This window comes from Drosophila simulans, chromosome 3L (assembly GCF_016746395.2).
Source record: "Drosophila simulans strain w501 chromosome 3L, Prin_Dsim_3.1, whole genome shotgun sequence".
Lineage (NCBI taxonomy): Eukaryota > Metazoa > Arthropoda > Insecta > Diptera > Drosophilidae > Drosophila > Drosophila simulans.
This window is the reverse complement of record NC_052522.2, coordinates 4,872,490-4,889,420: the sequence shown is the minus strand read 5'-3', so window position 1 is coordinate 4,889,420 and position 16,931 is coordinate 4,872,490. Positions and strand designations below refer to the sequence as shown.

The window sequence follows — 16,931 nt, the reverse complement described above, 5'->3', positions numbered from 1 at the left end:
GTGTGCAATTTAAGTAATTTTATTTTCGGCTTAGGTTGCAATTAGACTTTGGCGTAAACGCAAAAGCTACGGCCAACAATGAGAGTGGCTTTCGCCCATGGAATACATTTAAATATTTAACAACAGCCTTCAAAATCACATTTCTCTCTGTGAAACACCAGCACATACACACACACATGCACACAACTTAATTATCACCCTCACCCATACAGTGGCATTTTTGCTAATGGTTTGCCATTAGCATGACTCATTTGCAGTGCGAAAAAAAAAGTATGCAAAAAGCTGGAAAAAAGGACGAGTGACGATGAAACGTCGGAATGGCTGAGCGCATTGCCAAACAAATGTGTGTGTTTGAGTGAGCAACTGTAATTGCATTGGCGCACACATACACAGACATTTCCCAAATTGGCTACAAATGACTTCAAATTGCTTTAAACTACAAAATATTTTCGCATTCGCCCCCCCGAAAACTTTTTAATTCATATGCAGTGATTATCCCCGCACTCTGGCACATTTTCCGGCCTTTGAATGTGGCACTTACTGAATGCTTCATTAGACCCGAAGCCAAAGCCTAAAGTTCAAACATTTACATACGATTTCCTGATTAAATTTGCACAACTTTTTGCTTTTTGCCTACAAGCCCCTAATGAGGCTAAATGCTCTCTGACAGTCACACTTCAAACGAAATCTCACATAAATGTGAATGTGAATTCTTTTTTTTTTCGAACATTGAGGATTGAATTGGGGATCCGTCCAAGGGAAAAATGCTGCTCAATTTAGCGAGCGAGAAAATGCTTCCAAGTGGCAAGATGACACGTTGGCAGAACGATGGCCAAGTGTCGAAGGTGGGCCGATGGAGGCTGTCGGATGGAGGAGGATGTGCCAACTCAAGTGCATAAAAGCACATAAAAATTGCAACAAAATGGCCAAGGACATGGGAGCCAGGAGCCACCGTCGACCCGCAACAGACGTCGGCGCTGTCGGCCAAAGATAAACTCGCACTGGCAGCCATAAAACGTGACATGGGGATGGCACCTTCGTCCATCCTCCTCCGCCTCCACCTCCACTCATCTCCAACACTGGCCACATTCCACTGACAAGCGGCATTCCCCGGGCGAAAGTATTTGCTTCGGCGGCAACGACTAATCGATCAGCTGATGGAATTCCTGGGCAGCTCGTAACCAAGGATTTGCCATCAAGGTGAGCAGTGGACAAAACTATTTGCCAAAATGCTCGTCACACGCTTTGGGCTTCGGGGATTTACCTGGGCTTCTGCTCCGGCTCCGACTCCGGTTCCCAGGACAAATGATCAGCATGTACTCGCTTCGAAATTGCCGCCCATGCATCAAGCTCTAACTCGACGTGAAGGTGGATCATCCAGTGTGGCAGCCAGAGGTCGATGGTTGACTCTTCATTTCGCGCCGTGATTTGTGCAGCCACTTGAACTCTGCCCCACGACGTAATTGCCATTGACAGGCGGCAGCTAAGCAGCTTTGCCGAGATTCTGGGAACACATCGCTGGTAGCAACAGTGCAAGCAAAGAAAATGCAGTCTTTTCATTAAGAAAAAGTAACTTAATCCATGTTGAACGGTACTATAAATGGTTTAAAAATGTATATGGGGTGTATTTAAAATGTTTTTGCTTACGAAAATATGCAAAGATATCGTAGGCAGTAAGCTAGACGTCTCTGCCTATGTTGCATTCACTAAAAGGCTAAACAAAAGCAATTTTCTAGAAGTGATAACCCTTTTTTCGAGTGTCCTGTTGAGGAGTGACATCGACCGCTGGCAAAGCCTGCTTCTGCATTCAACTGTTGTCCGTGTGCGGGCAGTTGAACACCGGCCCCTAAACAATGCCCCAGTTGGCCATTTCACGGACCTTTTGAGCCACGGACCACACCCACTCATGCTGGTTTGGCAGCACCGCCCACTGCACCACCCAAACATTCCAGTTGCAGTTGCAGTTGCACCTATGGCCAATGTATTTGGTGAAAAATTTATAGGCACGCCCTGCATTGTGGCATTTGTTTCAATTCCGATGCCCCAAAGGGTCATGTGTGCTTGTGTTCGAGTGGGTGGGTGGAGCGGAGCAGGAGGATTCCTCCACAGTGTGCTCTGTAGCCTTGTTTATTTGTATGCGAATCACGTTTTGTTTGTGTCGTCGCGCCTGTGGTGTCCTGTTGGTCTCGTCTACCATGTCCTGGCAGGCATTGCCAATGCTTCCGCTTTAAAGGCAGCTCGAATTTTTCACAGAAGGCGCCGTCATAGCAATTGCTAATAAATGCCACGCCCACAGCGCTACCAACGACCGCTCCCTCCCCCCCAAGGGTCGTGGCCAGCTCAATTGGTTCGTTATGCTCGCCGGTGGCCAGCGCCCTAGTCGTTAGATGGAATTGAATGGTTATTGTTTCGAAATATAAATAGGATTTCTAACAGATTTTTTTCCAAGCTCTGGTTTTTGCCGGTCTGCCAAATAGCCAAAAACAATGTAAAAACTGTGCGTCTGTGGGCATGACAGTTGGAAACTGCAATTTGATTATTCGGTCCACCCTTTTCGGCTTTCTGTTTCTGTTGGCTTGGCAGCACTTAATAGAGTATTGTAAAATGCCAGAGTTCATAAATTTTCATGAGGCCAAACGGAAAGTGAGAGCCTGCAGAGAGCACATGAAATAATATTTGGTTTCACCGAGGTTAAAATGGTTCAAGTAACGTATTGATTTTCCACTATCGCTTCACATGAAAAACAGAATTGGAAATGGATTGAGTTTTAATTTAAGCAGTAGAGAATACCCCTTAAAACCACATATAAACGTGTCTAAAAGAACGTAACAATATGAATTGAGTGCATACCTCTGGGCACCTTTTATACTCGTAGGTAAAATTTGTGGCACACAATTGTTTATGCGCGCCATAATATGTGGCCATAAAACTAGCTCCAACAGCCCGGAGTATTAGGTTGCTCAGTTATTAAATGATTTCGGCTCCCTAGGGTGTGCTAAACCTGTTTACGTCCTTATAAATTTCAATAATTAGTCAACCGATTAATTTGCAAGCACTTACTGAAGGTGATTAATACATGAGTACACGCCACCTTAAAGCACTTTATTAGAATTTCCCATGAAATAGGGCCTTGACCCCTGGCAGTTAAATTGCCCAGTTGGGCAGCAAATTAAACTTTCAACTTTGAAACGACCGAAACTCATTTGCAATGCAGCATCAGCATCCTTGTAAACAGTGCGCGCACGAAGCTGCAACAATAAACAGGTATTAGGGACATGATGGCGTGGGGCAGGATATAGTGGGAGTCGAATTTAGATGCCGGAAGCGAGAATTTATTGGGACGCATAAAAGGCGTTTGCGCCTCATTGGCAAAAATGCCAAAACAAATGATGTTGGCCATAAACTGGACAAATGAGCGTGTGGCACGCACCCGAAATTGACTTTCAATAGTCAATGTCAGGGCAGCAGTTGCTCCATGTCCGCCATGTCCGCCATGTCCTGCATGCGCTGCGTGTCCTGCTGCAAATCCCGATGATTGCCAGCCATAAATCTATGGCTCAGCATTGTGTAGCATGTGTCCAGCCAGACTAATAAGTGGGACTCCGATTTGATGGGACTAGACCAGCTCGGGCTCGGATTCCACTTGCCTGCCACCTAACCTACCCCATGTGGAACATACATATTTATTTGGCGGATAGATAGATGTGTGTTTATGTGGCGAACATGCATGCATAAGTAGTAATTCATTCCGTTTCGATTCGTTTCATTGCGTTTCATTTGCAATTTGCTGCTGAGCACTGCATAAATCACTCCTCGGCCCCCGAAAGTATGCCAAAAGGGGAGCTATAAATATTTTAGAATTCAATTTCCGCACTTCCTTGGCGACCAGGATGTGGCGGCGAATGGCAAAGATGGCAAGGACGTGGACATGGGATGTGGGCATGCTTTTGAGCTCAAATTCACGCATCATAAATTAAAATCTCCGCCGCCTGTCCACGTAATTAAACGCAAACTCATCGCTCATCTTTTGTTCGACAGTGCGCGGCATGCATTTAATTGTCTTTCGCCTTTCACCGGGCACCGTTTTAATTACGCACCTTTTTTTCTATAGCCGCAGGCAACAATTCGATTGAATGAAAACTGAAACTATGCGCACTCGCCTGGCATACTTTTTTAAACAAACAATGAATGCCAGGGGAAATGGCTGGAAATTCCGGTGGCATGAAAGGCGGCGCCTGAAAGCTAATGGACATATTCATGCAATTTCCCCCCACACTTCCACACTTCCAGGGCCAGCGGCCACATTAAGTAGTTCAATTATAACTTAAATGCGTATTATTAATGAGTTTTTATTGTATAATGTTGGACAACTTTCTGCGCCTTGAGGGGCACCCATATGTGCTCTTCCCTCTTGTGCTCTTCCGCACACCATTTCAGCTGCATATTTTATAGTGTTTTTTGAGGACAAACTTTAAACGAAGAGCGAAGGAAAATCGCTTGGCTCGAAATTAAGTGGAAAAGTCTTTCGTTGACTGCCACTTAGTTTTAGTTAGCAGCTAGCGTGCCACCCAAAACTTAATCCAATCTGGCTCAGCTGACAATAGAGCCGGAAACTCTTAGCCTCTGTCCGTGTCATTTGGCCCAGTTCGGCCATTAAAGTCCTTGCATATGCCAGGATGGAGATATCAAGATACAGATACACAGATAGATAGATACAGATACAGATTAGTGCCGCGGCTCTGCTACTGCTGATGGCTGATCATTAACGCGCTTTATTAACTGAATTTATTATAATTGCCAGCAGCGCCAAAGTCGCATAGTTTGCGAGCCGGGGACTTAAAGTTTGACGACGACATTTCGGCGGTGGGATAATGAAGCTTGTTTATAATTTATGCGCACTTCAAGGTGCCCGGGCATTAGGCGTGTTAATTTCCCGCATAAGCCCGCTTGGATTCCGAGGGATCCTGGCTTCGGCTCTGCTTTTAATGCGAATTCGGGGCTGTCATTGGAGCACTTATGCGCCGAAATGTGTGTGAGTGAGGTAATCTATCTTAATATATGCACGCCCTACCTCCCACCGCCACCCAGCTCCCCCCCGAAGTTTTCCGACCTGCCAACCCCCCCAGAATTTTCCGAACCACGTACCCCTGGGGTAATGTTTTGCCTGCGGTTTTTCGTCAGTAGTTGATGTACTGGAATGTTGTTCTTCCCGCCACGCTTGCTTTGCCTAATTTGCCGGTTTGCGTATGGCTGTACGGCTTTGGTTAGTCCTACCTCCATCAGATGGATCGCTGGAGCATGGCATGTCCTTCAGTTCGCAGGATGTGTGCGCTGAGCAAACACCTTCATCAATACTCGTTCGGCTTTGACAGTAAACAGCAAGGCCTTCGAATGGCATCATTAAAAATGAACTACACCAGGGAAAACATTTAAATTGAACTGAGAGTATTTGCCAAGGAAGATGGCAGTTCAAACAAACTGTACAGAATGTAGAATATACTTAGGATATAATTAGGCGATTTATGTTTTAATTATTGGTACGCAATCAAAGTCAGATATTCGAATGCTTTGGATTAGAGCAGGTATAAATCAATGAAGATATATGTTTCAAACTAATTCCCATTAAATGAAACATTCAAATATATATTTTCGATTTGAAACTAATTAATAGCCCATAAATCAGTGATAGGCTTTTTATTTGCCGTGTACCTGCAAACTAGAAACTGTCTGCTGGCACACATAGCTCCAGGTTTATTTATTTGCACAGTTCGCATCGATATTAACTGGGCCGAAACTCATTAGGACGGCACCGGGCAAACATAAATTGTGTACGGCTAGCATTTAATTGAATATTTTGGCCAACTTATGCCGCATTCGATAAAATACATTGAGTGTCGCATAACTCTGGGCCCGGCCATCGATTAGCAGTGCAGCCGGGCCATAAATAAACAGATGGAGGCAGTTCCTTGCCAGAGTTTACACTATGTAATAATTTCAATTTGCAATATATCCGTATTCCCTATCGCTTCGTCGTCGGCGGCGGCACAGAGAGTGTCCAGTGAAACGATATATCGGGGATGACAGGCGATGCGGACATGCGAGTGTTGGCATTGATGAATGGCCAACTGCACGGTGCATCTCGGCATGTGGTTATAGTCCTGCAGTCCTTCAGTCCGCCCAATCCTTCAGTACGTATGCCCCAATCCATCCGATCAAGCGAACAATTTATGTCAGTTTGATGCTTGATATATGGCCAGTGTCTCCACACGAGTATAATGCATATCTCCGCCGATAATAGACTGAACACCACCCACTCCGTGGATAAAAAGAATATGGCCAGGGATGAGCAATATCCACTTGACTTGGCAAATCACAGAGCAATAACAAAAGATTCATTACTTATTTATACAATTCGTACCCCAGGGCTTTTTCCCTTTTGGGCCACCCTCGCGTATATTTTATTAAATACAATTCAATTCCGGGAGTGGGCCGGAAATCTTCGGCGATGATGCTGGGGCTATTTTGGCAAACATTAGGCCGGCAATCGCCAGTCGATCAGGGGTAACAAGTTGTTATTGTTATGACCATATATCTACCCTCTATAGATGTCTGTATTTTTTATGCGATTTACCATATAACAAACACATTACCCGCGAACCCTCTTCCGGTATAGACAACCTCCTGCTCCACTTCGCAATTGAAATCCACCCCTCATCCCCTCAGCTGTGCAAATATTTTGGCAAAGATGCTCGAGGGCTAATGTGCAAGTCCTGGCGCGGTTGAGTGGTCATATTTGATCGCCGCCCTTGATTTCTGCCCTAAGCCTCCCCCAGTCTCGATTTTTTTCGTTTTTGGTTTGGCAAAAGTGATTTTCCTTTTTTTTCTCCGTCTGTGATTCGTCTTTGATTTGTTTATGCGATTTCATAAAATATTTATCCCCGGGCATAGTTGTTAAATCGCTTGCAATGACTTTCCCTTTTGGCAGCCGGCTGTTTGATCTTGCCGACTGTTTATTTGACTTCACGCTCGATTGCCGAAAATAATTTGATATGAAAGAAATAAAGTGTAATTTTTTCCTGATTCCGCTTGGCGCGGCTGATTGGAAAATCCCGCGCCTTCAGCGGGAAAAAGGCCCTGGATGTTATTAAAATTACAAACTACAAAACACTGCGCAAAAATCAACACAACCATTACAACTTTCGTACGGCCATTCACACAGCGAAAATAAAAGGAACACAAAATAAAGAGGACTTCCAGTTTAGTCCACTTCCTGTACCGGCTCGCATTCATTTGGCCTAATAAAAAACATTCAATGAGCGAAGCATTCACTTGGCGAAATAAAGAAAATTGGCGAGAAAAGCGACGGCCATTCAAATGGCTTTCAATGGCTGCTTCTTTCCTTCCGCCTTTTTTGGCCCCAACTTAGTGGAACCCCATTTGATTTTGAATGAACTTGGTGAAAATTGCCGGGGAACCCCCAACCCCTGCCATTCCAAAAGGGACCAACAAAATTAAATACACGCAATGCGAATGAGCCGGCAAAATCACACACAGCCGTAACAAGCCAGAAAACAAGCCAACAGAAAAAAATATAAAACGAGCCAAAGAAAAACTTTGAAAATGAAGCTCATTAAAAAAAAGGCGGCACGAAGAAGGTCCACAAATTTGAGGGCTTCCCCTCCGTTGGACAAATAAAAGAACTTGCCGAAAAGTGAGAGGGAATTTGTGGAAAGATAGAAAGTATCACATCGACTAACTTTGACTCTGTGAAAGATATATAAATGAGATGTAGGTAAAATGTATGGAATTCTACTTCATTAAAATACTTGTAATTAACAAAGCTTTAAACTTACATCGCAATAAATTGTGCTTTTTTAAATTTGAACGCTTTTGGAATCACTCTTGTGTTCTATCGATTTTCAAGATAGCACCTATATTGTCCTTTAAAATTGAAAGCCAATCCTTCTGGCTCGCATCTATCACTTTCTTATCGCATGCTGTGTGCATCATCTGAATGAAAAGAGTATCCAAAGTCAATGGGTGGAGTCGATCCCCTTCACGCCTTCCCCAAACAAGCTTGCCTTTATCACCAAGTCCCCTACTCAAACCGGCAACAAAACCAACTAGCAACTACACAAAGCGAAACTTTCGACTTCATTTGCATACATAGCGCTCTCGAGAAATGTAATAAAAAATGATAAAATCCTCCGGAGAGCAGAGTCCACCACACAGACACACACACGGGTGGAGAAAGGCGAAGGACAACGCTGCCACGCCCCCTTTGACCCCAGTTCGCCCCCTTCTGCAGCTGAGTAACTGGCAACTGTGCGTGCTGTCCCCTAGTGGCGGCCAAAGGCGGACCACCGCAAACGAACCCAGGTCCCAGTTACTACCAGTTACCAGCTACCAGCTAGCAGTTTTCCCAGTTGGCCAAAAGCCTGAAGCCCGGCGTTGGCCAGTTGGCGAACCCGCCAAAAATGAGCTGATTTCAAACAAAGCTGCGCGGCATTCATGGATTCCTGGTGACCCCGACGCGGGTAGGAGTCGAGGATTGAAAAGAGTCCGGAGTACAAAAACAAAAAAACGGTAGTCCAGGGTGAAACAAAGGCCTTAAAACTAGGCCAGCAGCTGTGCTGATTTGGGGGCGTGCAGAAACTTTGGCCGTTTGTGTTGATATTTCCACCCCTCAACCAACCAGAAAAAAAAACAAAAAAAAAAGGCGAAAAACCCAGCGATTTCTTTGCGCTTTTCAATATATGTACGGAAGTAGGTGCCGAGAGGGGCCAGCGTGGGTTAATGTGGCAGGCAGCACCTAAAACCAGCCAATTAAAGCGAATTTTTGCCTTTTCCTTTTGAAACTTTTTCCTGCTTTGGTCGGCAAGCTCCAGTTTTAGTATATTAAATTTAAAATAAATGTTAATGAAACGCCATTTAGAGGGTCTGCAGCAGGAAAAAGGCCGCAGAGGCTGTCAGGACTCATGATGAAGGATTGCTGCCATTTCAGCCACTGTGAAATAATAATATACCCCCGATAAAGGGCAAACATCTTGTGCAAACAAAGCCAATCAAAGGAGTCCACATTCCGGCCCTCAATGTCCCCCCCGTTCCACCCTGCACTGACAACTAATTATGAATATGTTTCAACACATGGAATGCCTCACAGACACATCGGCATTAAAACTGACCAAACAAAGTTCCAGTTGAGTCTAATTTGGCTGCACCGCACTCACACTCGCACACACAAAACTGAACTTATGCAAATAGAGCTGACCGAAAAGTTATGGGCGGAAAAAGGGAAATGGGAAAAGGGTAAGGGCATAGGAAAGGGGATGGGGTCCGAATCCGTCCGACAACGCCATGAAAATGACAATAATAAAATTTAATGTACACACAGACGCATGCATGCATGTGGAGCAGGTCCTCCCACTGTGTCAGTGTGTATGTAAATGTCCTTTGCTAACCGTAAAAACGTTTCCGACAGTTCTCTGTCCCCTCGCCAAATTTTAACCCAAAATGAAAGAAAATCTCCTGCGTCATCATACACTGAGAGGAACTGTGGTCGATTTGAACTTGCTAGAAAGGATCATACTATGGAGGCTTGAGAGCTCTAATACTCCTGTCATTTAACAGTGGCTACATATTAAGATTTCTTCTGAAATAAAATGGACAATGAATAGGATACTCAAAGAAATATATTCATCAAACTCTTATTCATTTAGGGTGTTCATATTTTTTCACAGTGTTGAGCAAAGGGGATGAGTAAGAGGAGCAGGAGCTGTTAAAGTTGAAAGTCATCTAGTTGACTAACAGCCGCAGTTCTCTAGCCACACATACACATGTCCATGTAGGGCAATAAGGGGGCGTGGTCGTCCTGGGTTGAGGGAGTTCATTGCATGCCAACAGTTTCGGTGAGGGGGGAGTATGTGTGTATGTGTGTGTGCAGCAGACCAAAACACTTCCTACCGCTTTGGCCAAGTATCATTAAAAATATAAAAGTATTTTATGCCACACAAAGTGCGACAGTCTAGTGTCCTCGGCTCCGTTTTCTCCACCCCGCTCATTTTCTACATATATATTTTTTGTAATTTTTATTTTTTTAAGCACTTTTATGGAACGTTGTCTGGGGGCAAGTCATTGTCATTTGGTCAGCTGCCAACTGCAACGGCCACCCACCCATGGCCACATTCTCATCCTCATCCACTTTCCAGCTTTTTCCACACCACCCAGCTGGGTCACTTCATTATCATGTTAATTTTGTTGTAATTTGCTTGCTAAATGTTGCCAAGTCGTTGGCCATTTTTCCAGCATTTTTCCGGACCGGCTTCCAAGTATACACAGTCTGCTCCTCCGGCTGTGCATATTTAACTTTATTTATGGTTTTTGCATGCTTTCATATGGAAAATTAGAATTTTTGACTGGCTCCTCTTGGCTTTTGCCCTCCGCCCTGCACTAATTTGCCGACTATTTTGCAAAGCAAAGTTTCCTTTTGTCGTTTCGGGGCAAGTTTTCTTTTTGCCCGGACTACAGAAATATGCCTCGGATTATGATTGTCATTCGGGGAAGGAAAAGGACACCCGTTTGCCAACTCAATTGGCTGACTACTGACTTTGTGTGCCTTGCCAGTGATAATGATGATGTAGCCAGTGTGCTCATGTGTGTATTTGCCAGTTAGTCGATACTTTTCGTAACGCTTATGCTAATTATGCGACATGTTGACAGGACAAACTGTGTCACAATGTGTTCGGGCCTAATTATACCCACGAGGGTAGCTCATTTAGCCCCCTTTCAGGGCAAAGTTTCCTTCGGGAAACCCATTGAAACGCAATTTGATTTATTCATTAGACCATTGTCGGCGATTAGATCCACTCTGGCACTTGTTTATCCGCTCAATTTGGAACGCAGTCAGCCCATGTCCTCTAACCAAATAGCAAATTGAAAAGGGGTTTCGAAGGCGGCAGCAGGATTAGAAGCAGGGGCAGATTGGGTCCACGCATGGCCAGGCGTACTACAAAATAATTGACAACAGTTTGAGATGGAGAGGAACTGGGGATCTGGGGAACCGGAGAATCACAGAACCGGAGCTGGCTGTCCAACTGACTGACAGACGCTGGCCCACAGACGGGAATGGTCAAAACCCCTGCTGCAATCGCTCCCGAATGAGAGGAGGCTGCTGTCTAAATTGGAAATGTCATTGAGGCGTTTAACGTGAGGAGCAGCCCCAATGACAACGACATCGACATCCGACTCCGACTCCTTCTCCAGCTTCTGTTCCAGTTCCTGTTCTTTCTCCAACCAACTCCGTCTGCAACTTCGACTCCCTACTCTCGAACGTGGGCAAAATCATTTAAAGCGGCTGGCTGGATTCATCTAGAGCCGTGCACTGCAAGAACTACTGATATCTACGTTTTATTGCATACGTTAATCGAGCTTTTTTTTAATTTATATGGAATGCGAAATTTTTTGCTGTGTAGAGTGGCAATCGGCCATCAAATGACAGCCAATTGTTGCAGTCGGCCACTTAGCAGCTGAGGGGAAAATCATTCGCTTACGTGGGCAGACATTCAGGCATTCAAACATCCAGACGGCGGGGCATTCAAACGTGGACAATCGGTTTGGGGCGACGATTTGACAAAAGCAATTTCAGGGATAACCCGCCAGCCGCCTGCAAGTTATATTTAACCCCAAAATCTCCTCTTTCTTTTTCACCTGTCTTCCGCAGACAACAAATTCATTTGCGACTGTCGTCTGCAGTGGATCTTCGAATTGAAAAATCGCACACGTCACCTGCAGCTGCGTGACTCGCTGGAGGACCTGCACTGCACGCTGCAGGAGCCGAAACTGTCGCACTTTGTGGACCCGGTGCCGCCGACCATCCTGGACGTGCTCAATATCGGGGGATTCACGGCGATTGGCAGCAATAGCGCCAGCATGGGCGGTGTGGGCAACAGCGTGGTGGGCAGCAGCTACAGCGGCTTGACTCTGGACGACAGCAGGAAGCATTTGGGCAGCAGATCCCGACAGGCACTGCGGGGACAGCGGCAGTTCGCCTCGAATGCGGAGAACGTGGTGGAGTCCAAGATGCGCAGGAGGAGGAAGCGGCAGGAGGAGGTCAAGGAGAAGGAACTGGCGGCAGTGGCTCCGGCTCACAAGCGATACGACTACTACGACGACAACAACGGAGGCATGTCCTTGGGTCATGGCCTAGACCTGGATGACAATCTTAGCCTGCACAAGCAGGGATTCTATGGAGCCGGTTCTCCCGTAGTGGGTCACAACGATGTGGATGTCCTGATGACATCGCACTCCGCGTCGGGAGACGCCCTCGACATTCTGACCACCAAGAACGCAATCTACATCAAGTTGTTCCTGCTGAAACCGGAAATGCTGCCCTGCCACGATGAACTCAGCGATCCCACCGAGCTGCCCCTCTCCCGCGATCTGATGGATGTGCGCAGCAATGTTGGCCAGGACATGTCCACGGCAGGAGCTAATTCTTTGGCCCAGGGCATGACGATCATAGTGAGTCTAATCGCACTGATGATCAGTCGGGGTTGAAGACTCACATCCGGAAATGGTTGCTGAATGGTGACCCCTACGTTTGGTTCTACATTGTACATACTGTCTTGGAGATGTGGTGCCCTTGGGAAACGAGCTTCAACACGATAATTACGAAAGATACCAGCTACAGTCCTGTAAATATGTAAAAAGGGGTAACAAAATTCAATAAATTTAATACTATAAACCTAGCTGATAGCTGTAATGATAGACTCGACTTTTCAACAACTTCAGCAGCAGATTCAGATTCAGATTGAGATATAGAAACCGATACCAAAACCATTACCGAAACTATAAGCCCAAAACGAACCCAAAAGAGAACCTCCGAGCAAACTGGCGTTTCATTTAAAAAGAAAGATACTCAACTTATCGCAGGATGATGACTACCACTACACTCTACTACATAGAATTAGTTTAAACGGTTAGCCATAGTGACACTTTTGGTTTACTTGAGCAAGGTACATACTACAGTAAAACTTGGAAAGCGCTAAACGTCTTAGATGGAGAGACAGAGCTGGCCAAAACCACTAAATGAGGCATGCCTGTAAGATAAACGCAAACGCAGAACATGACACAATCGCTGAAAGTTGCAACGATAGCCGGTAGTCGATAGGCAATAGAGGATAGCAGATAGTCGATAAATAATAATTAATAAATGTAATAGGTAAACGTACAATTCCCGGCCACCCGCAGTTCTCCCTTAGAGTATAAGTCTGCTTTTTAGTTGTAAGACTGTTTGCTACCCTAAAATTCTCGCCTGAATTTCCCCTAAGAAAACCTTGTCCCGGGAAAATTACACAGCAAACACTTTTCTGCTTTTGTCCTACTTTCGCCGCACCAGAAATAAAAACCAAAACATAAACAAGAAATAAAAATGAATACATTGCGAATTTATATAACTTATTTGAATAGATTCAAATTAAAGAAAACAAAGCCATAAAGAGATATAATAATAAAAACAAAACAGAAATATGCATAACGATTTTTGTAGCTTAAGACTGAATATATAAAGGTAAATTATGCTAATATATACAAAATATTTATATGGAAAATACTGTATGTTTAATTATATTGTAATAAATGCAAGCTGGGGGAAAGGGTAATGTCATTTTTAGAAAACCAAAAGAGCCGACGATTCGTGCATTCAAATTAGTATGGATGCACATTACACTTTATTTGGCAATTTATTACGTATTTAATTATGCACAAAACTATGATTTACCAAAAAAACGAAAAAAAAACTAACAAAAAAAGCTGTTTATTAATGTGTTTAATAATTCATATACAAAAGAAGTTAAAGTAAGCAAAAACCGAATGCAAATTTATTGTGTAAAAAGGGGGTGGAGTTTTCATACAGAAAGCCCCGAAAAAAGAAAGAGCCGGAAAAATAGGACGCCGAGCATAAGGAGCAAGCATAGTTTTAGTGGACAATCAGCAGATAAGTGAAGTGAAAGCAAACAGCAGGAAAATCGGGGAAAATCCCAAGGAGCTGGGAAGCAGATGCCCGGAAAAGCGCCAAGGAAATAAGGGGGCAAGAAAATTTAAAACACTTGAAACAAGCGAAATAATGAAATAGTCGAGAGCAAAGCAGAAAACACAAAACTATTTTAAGTAACTGGATATAAGCTAAATGTATTTAGTGTTTTGATTACCAACTAAGAACTTGAACACAACAGAGAAAACCAAAAAAATAAAAATAAAAAATTAAACCAAATAATAAGTGTGAAGAAAAAGTGAATCTAAGAAAACTTCTATCTAAGCAGGGCACTAATTTCATTATTGTTGATACTCAGCCATTTTACACTCATTTCATTTGATTGTCACGAAGTTACTATGCTAGAGATTGTGAAAGGATTTTCAGTTGCCTCAAGGAGTTGGGCGAAATTCGATTGACTTAGCCACTCTGTCTAGTGCATTAAATGCTTGTAATGATAAATTATTAACGACACGAACACTTAATTAACACCTAGCCTTAAGAATTGAGAAATTTTAACCAAAGATTTTGTGTTCCTCTTATCGCCTAAGAAATGTTTGGTTGTTTTGTTTTCCTGTGCCATTTGAAATGATTTGTATCTCGTCTATTTTTTACGGCTAAGCAGCGCATGGAAGTAGGCAGCGAGTAAAGTAATTTTTGAATATAAACAACTAATGTAGCTTACTTAATTATTTTAACTTAAATGTACACAGAGCGAACGGACAGCAAGTAATATAATCGAAATATAAATGTATTTGATGTAAGAAGTTTGCTTAATTGATACCAAAACCGAAATGTCAACCCCAGCCCACAAACACAGAACCATGAATGAAAGGACCTTCAGGGCGTGAGACTTGAAGGGGGCATGGCGCCAACAAAAAGCCGAAACCAGAACACATTCCAATTGCAATATTTTGTTTAACTTTTACTTTGCTGGGGTCCCGTCTTAAAGTCCTCGAACGCCACTGAGGTCCCGCTCATGGAATCCAGAAAACAATTTTGAAAGAAAAACCATCTAAATATATTTAATGTAAAAAAAATAAACCAAAAACAGTGTTTCTACTCATTTCATTGTCTTGCCTTTGCTTTGCTCGCCCAGCACAAAGCATCTTCTGCTGCCGCGAGTGAAACTTGAAATATTAAAATGCTTCCTGGACCGGAGCCGCCTGTTTATCACTTCCGCAATTTAAGCGCGCACAAAACATTTCGGCACATGGCTCGATGGCGCCGTAAAATATGCAAAGCTTCTTGCCCCCGAAATTTCGGGAATTCAACGCCGCAGGACTCGCTCTCCTTTTGTGCCGCGGATATTTTGCTAAATTTCATTATTGACTAAGGCGGCCGAGGCATACGTTTCACAGCCATTCGTTCAGGTGGGCATAAGAAATTGCCAGCCCATTATTGGTGCCCCCACCACATCACTCATACGCCCCGTTGCCCTAGTAATAAAGTTGTATGCACACCGTTTCGCGGATAAGCCCCTCAGCCGCATGTCTGTGGGCGTGGCACTGCACGCGAAAGTGGAAAATGGGGGAAAGTGCTGGGAAAATGGTGGGAAAGAACGGGCGAAGGGAAGCCCCTTTCTGCTGCAAAGTGATAAATTGGATCCAAACGGTGGAGCAGATTTATTGATTTCATTGGGAGGCTGCTGCTGAGCAACCGAGCGGCACGTCAAATTGAATAGACGCCAACGGCGACAAAAATCAAAAACAGATATGCAAATAAAGCACACACACTGCGACGCATTTACACCATGTGTGTATGTACCTATCTATGTATGTATGTGTGAGTCAGAAAATGGCGTAGGAAAAATGGCGACGGAAAAGCGGGAAAAGCGCGCTTTTTGCCCGTTTACTCACGGCGTGTCAAATTTTTGCAACTGATTATGCCAAAGGCGCCAACGCTGGAGTTCACAATGCATACATGAGTGGGTGAAGGGCTCGAGGGTTGGAGGGTTGGAGGCTTGAAGGGGCGGTCCTTGGGTGGCTAAGGGGTCCTGGAAATGTGCTCGGCTTGCGTCACACGGGTGGCCAGACACGTTGCTAGACGATGTTATCAAACAAAATGACGGCGACAACGGCAACGGCAGCTAAGTGCGGCCTGCCAAGTGCCCGCGGCCCAATCTGAAGTGGGTGATTCAGTGGTTCGGTGGTGCGGTGGTGCATCAGGGGGCTATTATTCCGCGATATGCCAGCGAGCGACAGGCAGGCGGGCAGGCAGGCGGAGCAAAAAATCAATCAAGCGTACGGCTTTGACACTGCAGCCCCCGATCGGAAATCGGAAATGCGAAAAATGCCAGGAGGAACCTCCATTGCTGTTTGCTTTGAGCTCGCAGTTCCTTTTCCATTACCGGAATGCGCTTTGAGAGATCAACCTTAGCCGCGCTGAGTGAACTCTCCACCGCAGTTTAGCTGGCTTACTAGACCCAACCCAACGTTAGTTGTGTATTTTTTATTATTTTTCCCTTTTGCCATATGGCCAGAACGAAGAAAGGCAACTGCAGCCGGGACACGTGATTGACATATGTCTATGGACTGGGGCCAATATGGCGTGCGATTTACGTGGCTTTATTATTACCTTCGCTACATATGTATTTTTTTATGCCCGCCACTCGAGGAAAATAGGGGCTTGCTGTGTTGACGGCAAAAGGATAATAAATGGAAGAATGCAGTCCATACATGCCCATAAATAATAAATTTCAGGTATTAGTCGGAGTGTCGATTTGGCAGGGTAATTGCCTTAGCTATAGCTTCATTAAATATGCAAAATATTTATGAGATATATATTAACTTCAAAAACCATTCCTTCATATAAAGTTAAACATATTTTTCTATTTTTTCTTTACCAGTACCAGATGATGGCAAAATCGTGTTTTTTAAAAGTAGTATTTTGTCTATAACAA

The 16,931-nt window shown here is 44.3% G+C and overlaps 1 protein-coding gene across 3 annotated transcripts in view; it reads left to right on the top strand.

The window, feature by feature from the left end:
- The window catches only part of LOC6736836 (connectin), a 128,189-nt gene extending 114,413 nt beyond the window's left edge, over positions 1–13,776 (top strand). For all 3 annotated transcript variants that reach the window (XM_016170173.3, XM_016170172.3, XM_039294411.2), the window contains one exon: positions 11,720–13,776. In XM_016170173.3, coding sequence (XP_016030492.1) covers positions 11,720–12,555 — 836 coding nt within the window. In that variant the 3' untranslated portion in view covers positions 12,556–13,776. The remainder of the gene's footprint in view (positions 1–11,719) is intronic.
- The last annotated feature ends 3,155 nt before the right edge of the window (positions 13,777–16,931 follow it).